The 15,004-nt window shown below is 65.2% G+C and overlaps 2 protein-coding genes across 2 annotated transcripts; one reads left to right on the top strand and one right to left on the bottom strand.

Annotated features, from left to right (window-relative positions):
- The first annotated feature begins 3,184 nt into the window (after nt 1-3,184).
- VWA5B2 (von Willebrand factor A domain containing 5B2) lies at nt 3,185-11,795 on the top strand. Its single transcript, XM_009282406.2, has 21 exons — nt 3,185-3,326; nt 3,741-3,902; nt 4,173-4,398; nt 4,503-4,657; nt 5,097-5,228; nt 5,352-5,476; nt 5,623-5,799; nt 5,892-6,002; nt 6,125-6,327; nt 6,634-6,748; nt 6,831-7,016; nt 7,119-7,269; nt 7,345-7,634; nt 8,781-9,006; nt 9,096-9,349; nt 9,405-9,680; nt 9,815-9,857; nt 10,118-10,195; nt 10,420-10,489; nt 10,742-10,850; nt 11,187-11,795. The coding sequence occupies exons 1-21, from the start codon at nt 3,188-3,190 to the stop codon at nt 11,793-11,795; spliced, it is 3,837 nt and encodes a 1,278-aa protein (XP_009280681.1). The 5' UTR covers nt 3,185-3,187.
- Nucleotides 11,796-12,221: 426 nt separating this feature from the next.
- ALG3 (ALG3, alpha-1,3- mannosyltransferase) lies at nt 12,222-14,977 on the bottom strand. The gene is made up of 9 exons (XM_019472877.1): nt 14,874-14,977; nt 14,627-14,774; nt 14,280-14,440; nt 14,009-14,129; nt 13,482-13,687; nt 13,169-13,245; nt 12,842-12,963; nt 12,710-12,732; nt 12,222-12,603 (listed from the first exon to the last, which is right to left on the bottom strand). The coding sequence occupies exons 1-9, from the start codon at nt 14,945-14,947 to the stop codon at nt 12,414-12,416; spliced, it is 1,122 nt and encodes a 373-aa protein (XP_019328422.1). The 5' UTR covers nt 14,948-14,977; the 3' UTR covers nt 12,222-12,413.
- Nucleotides 14,978-15,004: the final 27 nt, after the last annotated feature.

A 15,004-nucleotide genomic window follows, 5' to 3' on the forward strand; every position in this document is an offset into this window, starting at 1 on the left:
GGGAGGAGCAGCAGGACCCTTTTGCAGGGCTGCCCTGCCAGGACGTGCCTGTGTTGGGGGGGATCCGGGGAGGGGGGCTGGACATTTTTTGGGGGTGTGCCTATGTTACAGTGCATTGAGGGCAAGTAACTCCTGTTCCCTGGCATGGGGCTAGGGTTTTCCAGGGGTTTTTGTGGCTCTAGGGAGGCGAGAGCAGCAGCACAGGTCCTGGATGTGGTGGTTCTGGATGCGGTGCATGTGCCGGGGCATGTGTGCATGTATGCACGTGCGTGTGTGGGGGGGGGGGTGTGGGTTCAGCGGGCTCTGCTCTCTGTTTCGACTTCCCAGCAGACCAAGCAGCAGTGCCAGCCAGGGGACATCACCGCAGGCTGGAGGCTCGGGCTGGGGACAGCCCACCCGAGTGTGGTGCCAGGCAGCCCTTCGCCCCGTCCCCTTCACCTGCAGCCACCAGGGAAATCCCTTTCCCCTCCACTCCTCTTTGGGCTCTCTGCAAAGTGGTGTGCCCTGCGAGCCCTGGGCAGCAGGGCCATAACCTCCTGCCTCTGTGGCCTCCTCCCTGCTCCAGGAGTCGGGACAGATCCTGCTCTCCTGCCCTTGTGCCCCATCCCAGTGGAGCAATGCAGGAACGTTCCGCAGGGAGGGGAGGCGAGGGAAGCAGCGGGCAACACGGGCGAGCAGGAGGGGCAGCGATGCCTTGCCTCGGGTGCTGCCACAGAGGCTTGGGCTCCTCTCCTTCCATCCCTCTCATACCGGCCTGTGCCTCTGTCACTAGTGGAAATTTCCACTGGGTTTGCCTGTGCCAGGGCTGGCCTCAGCCTTCCCCAGGACCACGCTGCACCCCGGCGCGGGTGGCTGTCGCTGCAGCAGGTGAAACTCTGACAACTTCGCAGGCAGCTAAGGAGGGTCTGCTGGGCTCAGGCGCCTGGCTTGTGGCAGCTGCCTCGCTGGAAAAACTCAACCTGCCCACAGGCGAGAAGAGAAATGTTAAGTTTTGCTGACCTAGAGAAGAGTTGGCTCCTTCTTGCCTTCGCTGAGGGTTTTCTGCTGCCGGCACGGCGCAGGTGGAGGGGGGAAAGCAGGGGGCTGCGAAGGCACTGGCAACCATGCTGGGGATGGGGGGGGGGGCAGGGACCTGTTGGTGATACCGCGCTGGTACGCAGGGACAGTTTGCTGTCCCAGGGGAAGAGGATGAAGAGGCCGGGGCGAAGACCGTCCGGTCTGGTTTTATTCATTAGCACGGGGCTTAGAGCAGCCAGCACAAAGCGTGGCAGGGCCAGATGGGCCCTGTTTACTCTCTGAGAGTAAATGTAAAGAGAAGTGATAAAAAGCAGCCAGGACAGCTTCTCTGGTAAGTCCCTGGTAAACAAGCCGGCGGTGCCCCGGCCAATGGGTGGCACGGCAAATAGCAGGCGCGTTGCTGAGCATTAAGCTGGGTGCCTTGGGAACAAATGGAAGGGCTTTGGGGTGAAATCTGTCTTTAATGGTTTGATGCGGCTGGGCTGGGGGAGTCCCAGTCCCTGGAGCCCAGCTGGGCGCTGCGGTCAGGGCAGGACCCGGCTGATGATGTTCCCGATGGTGGCACGGCCAGCGTGGAAGAAAACCGGGCTGTGCATTGCCCCTGTGCTGCCTTGTGTGCTGGGATAGCAATTTGGGGGGGCTCAGCAGGGCATGCAGCATCCTGCATGTGGGGTGAAGGACTGGAGATGGCGGGGGGTGGTGGGGTGGCCAGGACCTGCCAGCATAACACTGCGATGCCAATTGAGCAGATAAACAGCTCCCCTCCAGTGTAATGGACTTATTTTCCTGGGATGCAGCCACGTTGCTAATGCACTTCTCTGCTTCTCAGGGGCTCCCTGCCTTGTGCCAGCCATGGGCTCAGCCCTGGTGCTGCCTCCGAGGATGTAGCCCTGCTCCGCTTTCAAGGATGCTCTGAGAGGCACCCTGTGACTGTGTGCTGAGGGCACCCCGAGCCTCCTGTTACCGATGCTCATATGAGCCGTTCCTGGGACGAAGGCCACCGGAGTGGAGGGACCAGATGGTTCACTTCTACCTGGCCTTGTCCTCGCCCCGGGCACGTTGCACGCTGAAGCGCCAGCACACAGCGTGACGCGGGGACCTCACTGCCGTTGGGTAGCAGGCGCTTGGGGCAGGCAGGAGATACAGTGTGAAGGTGCAGACCCATGCCTGGAGCGGGACCCATGCACAGTATCCGCGGAGAGGCAGGGCTAAGGCTGACCCAAATATTTTATGTGAATATGCGATGGCACGGGGTAAGGCAATGTTAGAGAGATGCCTTGGCTCCGGGCAATCATTTGGGATGCTGCTCCCAGGTGGTTTTCCCAAGGGGAAGAGAGGTGTGGAGCGGGTTGGTGCCCTGGCTGGAAGGCATCCTCAGCCACCTCTCCTCCCACGACCGCTGCTGAAGGGTGGGATGCTGCACGCGTCCATCTCTGGGCAGAGCATCACTCGTGCAGAGGCAGAGAGCTTTGTCCCCCGAGCTGGGCTCCCCTCTGCAGTGCCTTCCCCTCTGTGCTGCTCTTCAGTGCAGCGCTGACCTTGTTGTTAATTATTAAACCCCCAGCAAACACTGCTCGCTGTTTTGTCCTAGTTACGCTGTGGGCTTCTCGCCTTTTTTTCTTTTTTTTTTTTTAAACAAATTACCCTGGTAACCTCTGTGGGTGGATGGAGATGGGAGCAGCAGATGCTCCTCTCCCAGCCAGTGCGGGAGATGGTCTGGGGAGGCTCTGGAGCCACCGAGCTGCTGTGGGGTGGCCAAGAGATAGGCTGCGTGTGGCTGGCTGTTATCCATCGTGTCTAGGAGTCCCTGCTTGTCTGCCGGGACTCAGGGCTTGCGTGTAACTGCTGCTGCCCACAGGAAGTCGTTTTCCTGCCCAGCAGCTGGGTTTATTTACCCATGGGGTGGAAGAGCTCTCTGTGGGCTTCTGTGGCTCCAGGCCTGGTTTGCAGGTGGGCTGGGGTCCAAGCAGAGACCTGGGTCCAGGTCCATGTGTTTTGTGGATGCTGCAGAGCAGCATCCCCGGGCTGGGGAGGGCTGGGGACCTGCTCCACCCTTGCAGGCTGGGCACATGGAAGCAGCTTGCATGCACAAACCCCTTTCCGGCAGACCCTGTCCCCCGAGCACCCAGCACCTGCCTCCCTTCTGCCCGCAGCTGCCTGCCAAGGGACCATGCCGGGCCTGTACGCCCTCTCCTCCTGGGAGGCTCTGCCCCTGAAGAGCTCCAGGGTGAAGGCTTGTGCCAACGGGTACTCCCTGAGCATCACCGCTCACCTCGTGTACACCAACCCCCATGAGGAGCCTGTGGAAGGTAAGGGGGAGCTATCAGGGCTGGCAGTGACCCGGGCTGCCTGCATGGCCCCCTAAAAACACCCATGCTGGAGAGCATCCCATCTCCAGCCCACCTGTGTCCTGGCCCCCAAACCTTGCTCGCTTTGGGGAGCGAAGGCGAGGTCAGCAGTGGTGGGGGCACCACCGACACCCAGCATCGCCCTGCGGGCAAGAGAAGAGTGGGGCCAGGCAAAAATATTCCCAATGCTGAGGAAGAGGGGGATTTCATCCTCCCTGCCCTCCTCCGGGCTAGTGAGGCTCTGGGTCCTTCCTGTGTGTTGCCCAGCTCCCGTGCATTTAAATTACCCTGCTCTTAGTGGTGCTGCCATGGGCCGGCCAGCACCGCGGCGGTGTCCGTGCCGAGATCTGCCTCGGGGCTCTCTCCTGCCCGCAGGTGTCTTTATCTACCCGCTGGAGGAGTCGGAGGTGGTGGCTGGCTTCGAGGCGGTGGTGGGCAGCCGGCGGGTGACATTCCAGGTCCAGAACCGGCACCGAGCGCAGGACTGCTGCCTCCAGTGTGGCCCCAGCCCCGGCCGGCTGCGCCGCTGTGCCGGCGGTAAGTACCGTGGCACGGGCGATCCTGTTGGGTCCTCCTGGCCAGGAGGCTCGGAGCCCAGGGAGGGCTCCTCATCCTCACTACTGCTTTTCCATGAGGACTGCTGCTGCTCCCTGTGCCAGGGCAGCCCCGTCCCCTTTCCCCTCCGTCTGCCTCTCCTGGGTCTTTACCCTTTGCATGGCCTCTGTTGTCCCCTTTGAGAGTAATTAGTGCAATTAACACCCGCCTTCCCCAACCTCGCTGACCCTCCTGTGTCCCTCCCCTGCCCAGGCCACCTCGTCCTGGACGAAGACACAGAGCGCTCCACCTTCGTCATCGTCACGGGCACGCTGTGCCCGGCGGAGAGCCTGGCCGTCACCCTGAGCACGGCGCAGGAGCTGGCCACGCTGCCGGACGGGGCCCTGCGCCTCCTCCTCCCCCCCATCCTCACGCCCCACGTCCCCGCCGTCCCCGAGAGCGAGCCGGCAAGCTTGTGTGACGACAGGTTGGCCCTATGGTGATTTTCATGGCTTCCTCAGTCTCCGCCATACCGGGGGGGGGATGCCAACACTGGGCGAGCGGGGAGGGGGGTGGGAGCCATCACTGCCTCTCCCCTTGCAGCCCCACCAGCTGTTTCGGGGGGCCTGGTGCCCGGAGCCAGCCATCCCCCACAGCGCCTGCGGAGAGCGTGGATGTCTTTCGGGGACGACCCTGCAACCCCTTTCCTTACGAGTTTGCCTTTGAGCTGCTGGTGAAGGGCCCCTGCTTGCTGGCAGGTAGGGGGGTGGCTCAAGCGGTGTCGGTTGGTTGGGTAAAACCTCCCGAAATATGGGTGACAGTCCCTGGGATGGCGTCCCCTGGTCCCTCCGTGCTTCTAGGGGGACAAAAGCCCCCTTCCCGGGCAGCCTGTTGCACTCCCTACCCACAAAGAAGCCATCCCACCCCTGGGGCTGGAACGCCCCAAAGTCACCCCGTGCATGGCTTTGGGCAGCTCTGGGTCAGCAGCTTCCTTCCCCGGGGAGACGCGATGGACAGGGGACAGGACGGGTGAGGAGGGGATGCAGGGCGGTGGGGACACGCTCCTGGCCGCCGGCCCAGTTAATCCCGTTAGAGCCGGCAGGGAGCAGCCACTGCCGCGGCGTCAGGTCCGGCACAGGCATGGGGGTCGAGGCAGGGGGCACGAGGGGCTGCCCCACCACCTCCTTCCCCTCATAGGGCTGGAGAGCCCGTCCCACACCCTGCGAGCTGATGCCTACCCCTGGGCCAGCTCTGCCGCCACCACCTGCGTCACGCTGGCTGAGCCCCATCGCTACGACAGGGACCTGGAGATCATCCTCTACCCCTGCGGTGAGGGGGGACAGTGCCCTTGGCACGTTTGGGGGAGATGGGGCACCACCCCAAAAGCATCTGGAGCATCCCCCACCCCCCCGGTGGCGCAGGGTGGCTCTGAACCCCCCCTGTGGCCCCCAGAACCCCACCACCCCCACCTGGTGATGGAGGACGGCACCATGACGTACCCCGAGTACGAGGCCCACGTCCGGAGCCGCCGGGATTACGTGCGGATTGCCAGGAAGGATGGCAGTGGCGAGAGACAGGTGACAGGGCATGGCTGCCACCAGCCCAGCAGGGCCTGGCAGGGAGGAGGAGGAGGAGGAAGGAGGGAGGCTGTGGGAGGGGGGCGAGGAAGACCTCTGTGTGGGCTGGGGGGTGTGAGAAAGCCCTCGGCCCGCCTGGCTCGCAGGTGGTTTTCGTGCAGAAGCGTTTCCACAAGGACATCTTCCCCAACCCTGTGCTGATGCTGAACTTCTGCCCGGTGGCGGAGGGTGTCCCTGGGGACCTGCAGAGCGTCACCCGTGAGGTCCTCTTCCTCGTCGACTGCAGCGGCACCATGAGCGGCCCCGACCTCAACAAGGTCAAGGTGAAGCACAGCCACGGGGCGCCGCGGGGCTGGGGATGCTCTGCAAGTGGCCAGTCCTTAGCAGCCCTCCCCGGTCCCTGCTGTCACCCCAGGAGGCTTTGCTGGTGGCCCTGAAGAGCCTCCCGTCGGGGACGCTGCTCAACATTGCCAGCTTCGGCGCCGAAGTCAAGCCACTCTTCCCGTCCAGCCGCCTCTGCAGCAACGTGAGTGTCACCGGGCAAAGCCCCACACCAGCCCCTCTCAGTCCCCCCTCCCGGCTCCCTGTCACGGGGTTGGGGCTGGCGAGCTGGGGGACTGCTGCGAGGCTGGCTCTCCGTGCGGGCAGGAGACGCTGCGGCGCGCCTACGAGCATCTCGGTGGGCTGCGGGCAGACATGGGCAGCACCAACCTGCTGGCAGCCCTGGGCTGGGCGCTGGCACAGCCCCTCCACCACGGCTACCCCCGCCAGCTCTTCCTCTTCACCAACGCAGCGGTGGGCAACATAGGTAGGATCCTCCGGCTGGTGCGCAGGCAGGCCAGCACCGTCAGGTACGGCACCGGCACCGTGGCGAGGTCACGGTGCTTTCCATGTCCCCTAGGCTGTTCCCACCGATTTCTCCTTCTGCAGCCCCAAATCTCACCTCCGCCAGCCCCGAGGGTGTCCTTCGCCCATCACATCCCCCAACCCCACCGGCTCGGCTTCCCCTGGGATGTCCCAACCTGGCATGCAGCCGAGGCGGCATCTCTGGCTATCAAACACCCCTTCCCATCCCTGCTGCAGGGCTTGCTGCCGGGCTGCCCAGCCCCTGGCACTGGCCTGGCCATGGCTCTTCATCACCTAGCTCTCTCCTGCAGGTGCTTCAGCTTCGGCATGGGCCCACGGGCGTGCCGGCAGCTGCTGAAGGGCATGGCCAAGGTGAGCCGGGGCTGTGCTGAGTTCCTGAGCCCGGCCGAGAGGCTGCAGCCCAAGGTAACGCCCGGGCAGGGATGGGGGGTGCTGGGGGTGTGGGGGCTACCGCGGTGCCTGACACTGGCTCCTCTCCCCGCCCCAGCTGATCAAGTCCCTGAAGAAGGCAATCGAGCCAGCCGTCAGCGACATCACCATCGACTGGTATGTCCCCGACAGCATGGAGGCTCTGCTCTCGCCCACCGAGCTCCCGGCCCTCTACCCCGGTGACTGCCTCGTCAGCTACTGCGTCCTCTACAGCATCGCCCGCTTCCGCAACAGGCGCCCGCCAGTACGACCGGCACCGCCCTGGCATGGGGAGGATGGCACGCTCCCGGTGCCGCTGGCTTCTCCCGGTGCCGGGGGGGTGACGGCGGTGCCCTCTCTCTGCCAGGACCGGGAAAGGGCTCGCCGGGGCTCAGCCTTCCCCTCCCAGGAGGAGGTGCCCAGTCCTGGAGAGAGCCGCCAGCCGCCCCAGAGCACCCCGGGATCCGGGGACGCCTCCCTGGAGCTCTCCGCTGGGGGCACAGAGGTGTCAGAGCAGAGTGAGTGGGGCCGGGGCCGGGGCAAGGGGCAGGTGTGGGAGCCGTGGTCTGATGGGGTGTGCGCTTGCTGGGCAGGTGCGGATCCCATTTCGGGGGGAGACATCTGGAAGCGGATTTACCAGCCCTCCTACATCCAGGAGCAGTACGTCCTGACGCACTGCTCTGTCAGCACCGACCGCAGCCGGGGGCTGCTCTCCCGCAGCTCCACCAGCAGCGAGTCCACTGGCTCCCGCGACGTGGCCCCCGAGGGCGGCTCCTCGGCCCCCGGTGCCGATGCCGCCTCCCAGCAGGGCCAGAAGAGCCTGTCCCTCTGTGAGTCCTCCACCAAATCCGCCCCGCTGCCCTCTGCCCCGGCTGGCACCAAGGTAAGGATGCCAAAGAGGTACAAGGGCTCACACATGTGGGGGTTGCTCCTGGCTCAGCTGGGGTCTGGCTGTCCCATTGTGCCCGGACATGTGGCCACCGGGCTGGAAACCAGAGCGTTGTAGCCTGGATTTTAAGGAAGGATCAGCTGTGGGTGCCACGAGGAGGCTCCTCGGGTGGTTTTGTCCTACTGGAATGGAATAGCTGGGGACCAAGAAGCTGGTCTCCCAGCTCCCCGGGCCAGTAGTCAACTGGGTGGCTTGCAAACCACCCTAGCCAGCTCAGATCCTTGTTGATGCTACAGAAATTAAGTGAAACTAGCTGGGCTGGCATCAGGTAATGAATCTGCCAAGCTGGAGAGGAGGGGGTGGGATGGCTGACCTCCTGCCCGGCTCCTTCAGCCCTCAGCCAACACTGCCCGACATTTCATTAGCGGTGGGCAACATCCCCACTGCTTCATACCTGGGTTTAAAACCCAGCCAGGTCACTGGGATGGGGAGAAGCAGCTCCCCCGGTGACGATGGCCCCAAGGCCGGGTGAGGCCAGCTGTCACCCAGCTCCGGGACATGCTCCTTCCCCGTGGCACGGGTTAGATAACCGGCTCCCGCCGCACAACAGCACAGCTGGTGGCCTTTGCTGCCGAAATGTCAAGCGTAAGTGATTTCCCTGCAGTGTAAACGATCCTCCCCAGGCTCCCTGCTGCCGGGGGGAGAGGTGGCATGGGCGCCGCTGCCCTGCCGTAGCTTTTAGGTGAAGCATCTCAGTGCGGGGACATCACTCTGTGCCGGGGACTGCATTCCACTGTAGCATCATCCAGCCTGAGCAACTGAGCTAAGTGCCCCGCACACATGAAAATCCCCGCCAACTCCTCCTGCCTCGGCGTCAGCCTGAGTCAGCCCCCAGGGATGTTTGCAAACTCCTGTCTCGGTGCTGTCAGTCCTTCCCATGTGTACGAGGAGCCTGGCGAGCATCACCCGCTGCCCTGGGAGGCTGCCGGGTGCCAGCCTGCAGAGTGGCGGGGCTGGGCGTCAAGCCTGTGGCTGGCCAACAGCCGGCCGGGGACGCAGGTGCCCCATCACGGCTTGGCTTAGTCTGGGTTCTGTGCCGGTGCCTTTGCCAGGCTCGCCGTCAGCCTCCCCCCTCCGCAGGTGACGGTGGCCCTGAGCACGGAGGAGCTGGTGCGGCAGAAGAAGGCGCTGGCACGCGCCGCCCTGGCCAGCCGCAGCTTTTCCTCGCCGCATGGGGAGCTGGACGCCCACCGGCTGTGCCAGGCACTGGAGAAGGTGTCACAGAAGAGGAACCAGTCCCTGGAGGGGCGGCTGGACAAGCTGGGACCCCAGTCACGGTGCCTGCAGCCCAGCACAGTGGAGTCAAGTGCGTGCTGGCTCCCAGGGGACGAGGGCGGCGGGGACAGAGCCAGGTGCCCCCCCGCCTCGCTGAGGCCACGTCTTGCCGTTGCCCAGATAACCTCCTCTCGCCCACGCACCTGGACTGGGACATGCTGGTGGAGCCCTCCTACCTCTTCAGCGCCTCGCCGGTGCCCGAGCCGGGGAAGCCCAGCCTGGGCGATGCTGGCCTGCCCCTGCGCTGCCAGGAGGTGATCCACGCGCTGCGGGCTGGCAAGCCGGTGTCCTGGGAAGTGACGGCCTCGCTGGAGTCGCTGCTGCAGCCCCGGGAGGGGCCGGGCAGGGAGGACCCCCCGCGGCGGGCGGGCCACGCCCGGGCGAAGGCGCGGCACCACCCGGCAGGAAGCGAAATGGCGGGCGGGCAAGGCCTGGGACAAGCCGCTGCACCACTTGGCAGCACGCTCCGTCATCCGGGACAACGAGAACGCAGCGCAGCGGGAAGCCGAGCTGGAGCAGGGTGGGTGCCGGTGCGTGTCCCCCCCACCCCAGCACAGCCCCGGCATCCTGAAAGCCGCACAAACCAGCAAAGCCTGCAACGTGCCTTCTCTCTACACCCGCCTGGTGCCTGTGGACGGTGCCACACAGGCAGCCCTGCCCATAGTCCCCGAGGTGTGGGGCACAGGTATGGCTGGGGGGCCCGGCGTGCTGGGGAGGGAGCAGTGAGGTGACGGAGGGCTGAGGTGGCACCGTCCCTTGCAGCTGGCTCGGCCAGCCGGCCACGAGCTGCCGCGGCAGGGAACTGGCACCACAGGAGCTCCTCAGCAGGACTGGGCCAGCAGTGGGATGCGGAGGAGCAGGATGAGGCCCCCATCGCTGCAGGTACCGATCCGAGCCCTTACATTGGCTTATGCTGACCTGCATAAGGACCTGCCTGAGCGCCGGGGTCCCTGGGGACCCTCAGCTTGCGGCTGTGTGGGGCTGGTCCCAGCTGCAGCGCTGTGGATGCCTGGGAAGAGGCATTGGTCTCTGCCCCACACTGCGGGGGGACACGGGGGGACAGCGTAGCAGCCCCTGGCAGCAGCTCCGGGCCGTGAGAGTCCCGGGAGCCCAGGGGCCCTCAGGTCTTTGCTCTCTTGCAGAGCGAGATGAGACCCCCGGGTCTCCAGCCAGCGTCTCCTCCCCTACCTATGGCTGGGAAAAGCAGAACTGCTCGAACGGTGCGTCCAGGGTGGAGGGGGCCAAGGGCTGGATGGTGGGGGACGGGGGGTGGCCCCAGCACCCTGTTGCTGGCAGCTGAGAGCTGGAGCATCTGCTGTGCCCACGCTTGCCCTTGCTGTCCAGGGCACATGGGCTGAACCGCCCTCACAGGTGCTGGGGGGGGAGCGGGACACACCTCTGGGTGCATCATGGCCCCCCCATGCTCAGCCGTCCCCCCTTGCAGGGCCTCCAACCAGCCCTTCCACCACCTCCATGGGCTCCCAGAAATCCACGGAGAGCATCGCTGGCTCCAGGTGAGCCTGGGGGGGTGGGGGGATGCGAGGGCCCAAAAAATGGCACATTGCAGGGAGAGGAGGACAGTGCCACTTCTTGGGTGCTGCAGGTCCAACGTCCCCTGCCAGCTCCTGCGGCGTAAGGCGGGGGGGGGAGGGGGGTTGGTGCTCCAGCCCCTTCCCTGCAGCAGGCTGTGGTCCAGCTGCCCTTCAGGAATTGCCCCCCCCCCCCCCCACACATCACTACCGTTATCTCACCCGTTTGCCCCACAGGTTTAGCCTGAGTAGGCGCAGGGGGCCCAGCCTGGTGCTGCGCCCGCAGTGCCTCAGCCCGGAAAGCGAGCGCTCCAGCAACCATGCCAGCCATGACTACCTCCCGCTGGTAAGGACCCTGTCCCCATCACACCCGGGGCGGGGGGGCCGAGCAGGCACCTTCCCTGCTGGGTCGCAGCCGAGCCGCCCAGGTGATGCCTGGCAGCACCAGCAGCGGCACCCAGCTGAGGATGCAAACCTGGTGGGTGCCTGCTCAGCTCCGCTGCATCCTTGAACAGCCCTGGGGGCCTTTGCTGGCTTTTTTGGGGGGAAGGGGGGGGGAGGAGGCATTGGACAGTCCCTGTGCCCCAGGGACACTCCTGCAGCCCCCACCACTGAGTGCTGGGGGCCGTGGTGGGTCTGCGTCCCTCCCTGGCCCCCCCGGTTGCCTGCCCCTCCATTGCAGGTGCAGCTGCAGCAAGCTCGGGGGCCGTTCCAGCTCACAGAGAGTTTCTCCGAAGTGGTACAGATCCCCCTGGACCGCCTGCGCCGGGCCTCCCCCTACGCCTCCCACCGAGCCAGCCTCAGCCCTGCGTCCCCGGGGGCCAGGAGCAGCCCCGAGGCAGGGCCCGGCGGCGAGGAGGGTGAGGAGCCCGCCGCAGCCCCCCAGCCCGGCTCGCCCCCCCCCCCGAGCCCTTGCTCTGGGGTGCCCAGTGCAGCGGTGTGGGCGCAGGCGGACAGCGGGCACGGCTCAGAGTCCGACACCGGCCCCCACTCAGCCGCCCCCTCCGAGGCCGGCGTGAGCTGGCAGGACACGGGGTCAGAGGACCTGGAGAATGCCAGCTGGGCCACGGCGGTGGCCTTGGCGTGGCTGGAGCATCGCTGCGCCGGCTTCTTCGAGGAGTGGGAGCTGGTGGCGGCCAAGGCGGACGCGTGGCTGCAGGCGCAGCGGCTGCCCGAGGGGGTGGACGTGGGCTGCCTCAAAGGGGCAGCCAGGCACTTGTTCCTGCTGCTGCGTCACTGGGACGAGAACATCAAGCTGAATATGCTGTGCTACAACCCCAACAACGTCTGACGGCCACTGGAGGGGCCAATAAAGACGCCTGGCTCCGTGCTGCCTGCACAGGCATCTCTGTTACGGGCAGGGAGACGTCGGCCCTGTTCAGGCCACGCTGGGGTTCACCAGAGTCCTGGGTGGGTGGGCGTCAGCCCCTTCCCAACCATCTCCCGTGGGAGGAAGCAGACAGGGGATTAGGAAAAGCTGTGCTGGAGGGATCCCTGGCCTGCATCAAGGCGATTCAAACCTTGAGGCAAAGCGGTTTTGCAGATCCTCTGTCTTAACCTCACCCCAAGAGGCTGCTCCCCTGCCCCGGGCAGCATTCTCCCAGGGCTGGGAAGGGAGCTCCCACAGCCCCGGCGGCTGCTCTGCCTCCCCGCAGGTGGGGCAGGCCAAGGCACGGCCGTACCAACACCGTCACGGCACGAGGACGCTGCGGCCGGGGAAGGGCACACAAAGCCCCCTTTATTGGGGAAGTCCTGCCTGTCGGGGGTCCCCATGCTGCCCCTTTTGCACAGTTCCAGGGCTTGCAGCCCTCCTGGGATGGCTGGGGGCAGCCTGGAAGCCAGGTGGGGAAAGAGCGGGCAGAAGGGGCAGTCCCAGAGGCCGGTTCCCATCGTCTGGCCAGCCACGCTCTCACTGGGCCTTCTTGGAGATGGCTGCGGGCCTCCTGCTCGGCAAGGGGGTGTGCGGCGCTGGCGGGGGGGCCGTGCCATACCAGAGCTGGAGCAGGACGAGTCCGTGGCAGATGTGGAGGGAGAGGGAGCTGCAGACCGTGGAGGGGTAGGTGTTCCAGCAGAGCTCGATCACGCCCAGCAGCAGCACCCTGCAGGGGGGGAAAGCTGGGGGTCAGCATGGGGGGGACACACCAGCCCCCCCTCGCTCCCAGACCCCCCAGCAGACGGGTGGTCCCCCCCCCCGGCAGCACGTGCTGGGGCATGTGGGCGAGCTTGGTACTAGACGTGAACTGGTAGTGCAGGGAGCGGCTGCAGCAGACGCCCAGGAAGTTGGAGGGACGAAGACGATCTGTGGGCTGCCGTTAAGGGGACAAACGACAAACGCGTGGTAGGGGTGCACCAGAGTAAGTAGGGCAGCGTGTGGAAATACCAGACGTAGAACTGGTAGTGCAGGGAGCGGCTGCAGCAGACGCCCAGGAAGTTGGAGGAGAAGAGGACGAAGACGATCTGTGGGCTGCCGTTAAGGGGACAAACGCAGGAGTCTGGAGGTGCGATCCCGCAACAGCTCCCCCAGCTGTGCAGCACAGCTCCTTCCCCCAGGACAGGCTGGTTCTGACAGCACCGCAGGACCGGGAGCCTGCGACTGCTGAGCCCAAGGTCTGCCCTGCCCTGCCTTCTCCCCACCTCCTTGCTGCCCACCCTGCCAAAGGATATTGTTGACGGTCAAGGGAGGGGATGCGTGTTTCCTTTCGGCAGGATCCTTCAGCAGAGCCAGGATGCTCTCTTTGGACCTGAGGGGGAAGCACAAACATTGATCTCAGCTGCTGAAAGTCTTTCCCACCCTGACTTTCCCCTGTGAGCCACAATCCCTGGGCAGCGTGCTCCCCGAAACAGAACAGTAACTCTCCCCTACTCCTGCCTGCAACCTCAGAACTGCAGCATTGTAGGGGCAGGGGAGCCGCAGACCCGTATCCTGCACCATGGGGGCTGACGGGGACCAGCACCCGTGGGGAACCCCAGGTCTCACCTGTGCCACCGGTGCAGTGCAAAGAGCCCCAGGCCAGCCAGGTGAGCCAGGAGCAGAATGGCGTGGAAAGCCCGATTCTGGAAAACCTCTTCTGGGAGGAAGCGCCAGTTCACCGTCCATTTGAACTGGAACTGGCGGCCCAGGTCGAAGGAGCGAGTCAGGTACCCCACGGGGTTCACCAGCAGGAAGGGCAGCCCCAGAACCACCTGTCGGAGACACACCAGCACCCTCGCAGCAGCTGTAAGCCAGGTCTCCGTCACCCTTGCCACCTCCCGAGAACCCCAGCACCGCATGGGGTGACAGGGACAGTCAGCCAAAGATGGGAGCCCCGTGAATTAGATCATTTATCAACCTCCAGCTTTCTGTGTGGGGCCAACTCAGATGCCGGTGCCACTGTATGTCCATCCAGAGGTCTCCAGCCCCCAGGACAGCCAGGCAGGATGCTGCGATGCAGGCAGGGCAGCCCACTACCCCCTGCTGATGGGGCTGCCAGCCTGCCCCCGTGGCTGATGCGAGCAGGGACCCACCTGGAGCAGGGCACAGATGCAGAGCTTGGGGATACAGCCCAGGAGACCGAACCGTTGGAGGAGGAGGAAGAGAAGTCCAGGCCCAAAGAGCAGGATGTTCATCTTCACGGACACAGCCAGGCTGAGTGGGAAGCTGCGTTACTGCTGCGGCCCCCCACACGGGTGCCCAGGCAGCCCCCGGGCCGAGTGCAGCCCCCTCCCTGGGGCCGAGTTCACTCACGCATGCAGCACGCCATGGAGAGCTGCCCCCATCCTGCCCCCAGACCCTCACCTGAAGAGGAGGCAGCCCCAGGACCAGTGCTCCTCCAGGAAGAGGTTGATGGCGAGGAAGAGGATGGCCATGGCGACGGGGTCATTAAAGAGCCGCAGGACAAAGATGGAGTGGATGCGGTAGGAGGCGCAGCACATGAAGAAAAAAACATACGGGGGGACCTTGCAGGGAACAGAGAGACACGAGGGCAATCAGCAGCCTGTCCTGGACCCCCCGCTGCCACTGAGCCCCTCCAAACCTCAGACCCCAACCCTGACCTCCTGCCCAGCCCGTTTTGCCCGGGTGAGGACTCAGCAGAGCAGGAGAGGCCCCGAGGCGGCCAGCGAGGCCCCCTGGCTCCAGGCTACCTTGTTGGTTCGGCAGTAGATGCGGAAGACGAGGAGGAGGTTGAGGAGGTAGAGGCCGGCAAAGAGGTACTGCGCCAGGCGGATGTCAGTGCCGCGGTCCGTGGCGTAGTACAGGCCCAGGAAGATGTAGACGAAGCCAGCGGGGTAGCTGTGGAGAGACAGGAGTGAGGGACCAGGCCCTGCCTGGTCCTCTAGGACCCCTGGGGAGCCCGCAGCTGCGGGGAGCTTGGCCGCCCCCGTCACTCACACCAGCGGCCCGGTGTCGCCCTTCAGCTGGGTGTAGTCGAGGGTCCCATTGGCAAACCCCTCCACCTCCTCCATGTAGGCCTTCCAGTCGATCTCAGTGTCTGTGGGGACGGCTGGGGATCAGGCGGGGCG

Source organism: Aptenodytes forsteri, unplaced genomic scaffold (genome assembly GCF_000699145.1).
Source record: "Aptenodytes forsteri isolate BGI_AS27 unplaced genomic scaffold, ASM69914v1 Scaffold404, whole genome shotgun sequence".
NCBI classification, from domain to species: domain Eukaryota; kingdom Metazoa; phylum Chordata; class Aves; order Sphenisciformes; family Spheniscidae; genus Aptenodytes; species Aptenodytes forsteri.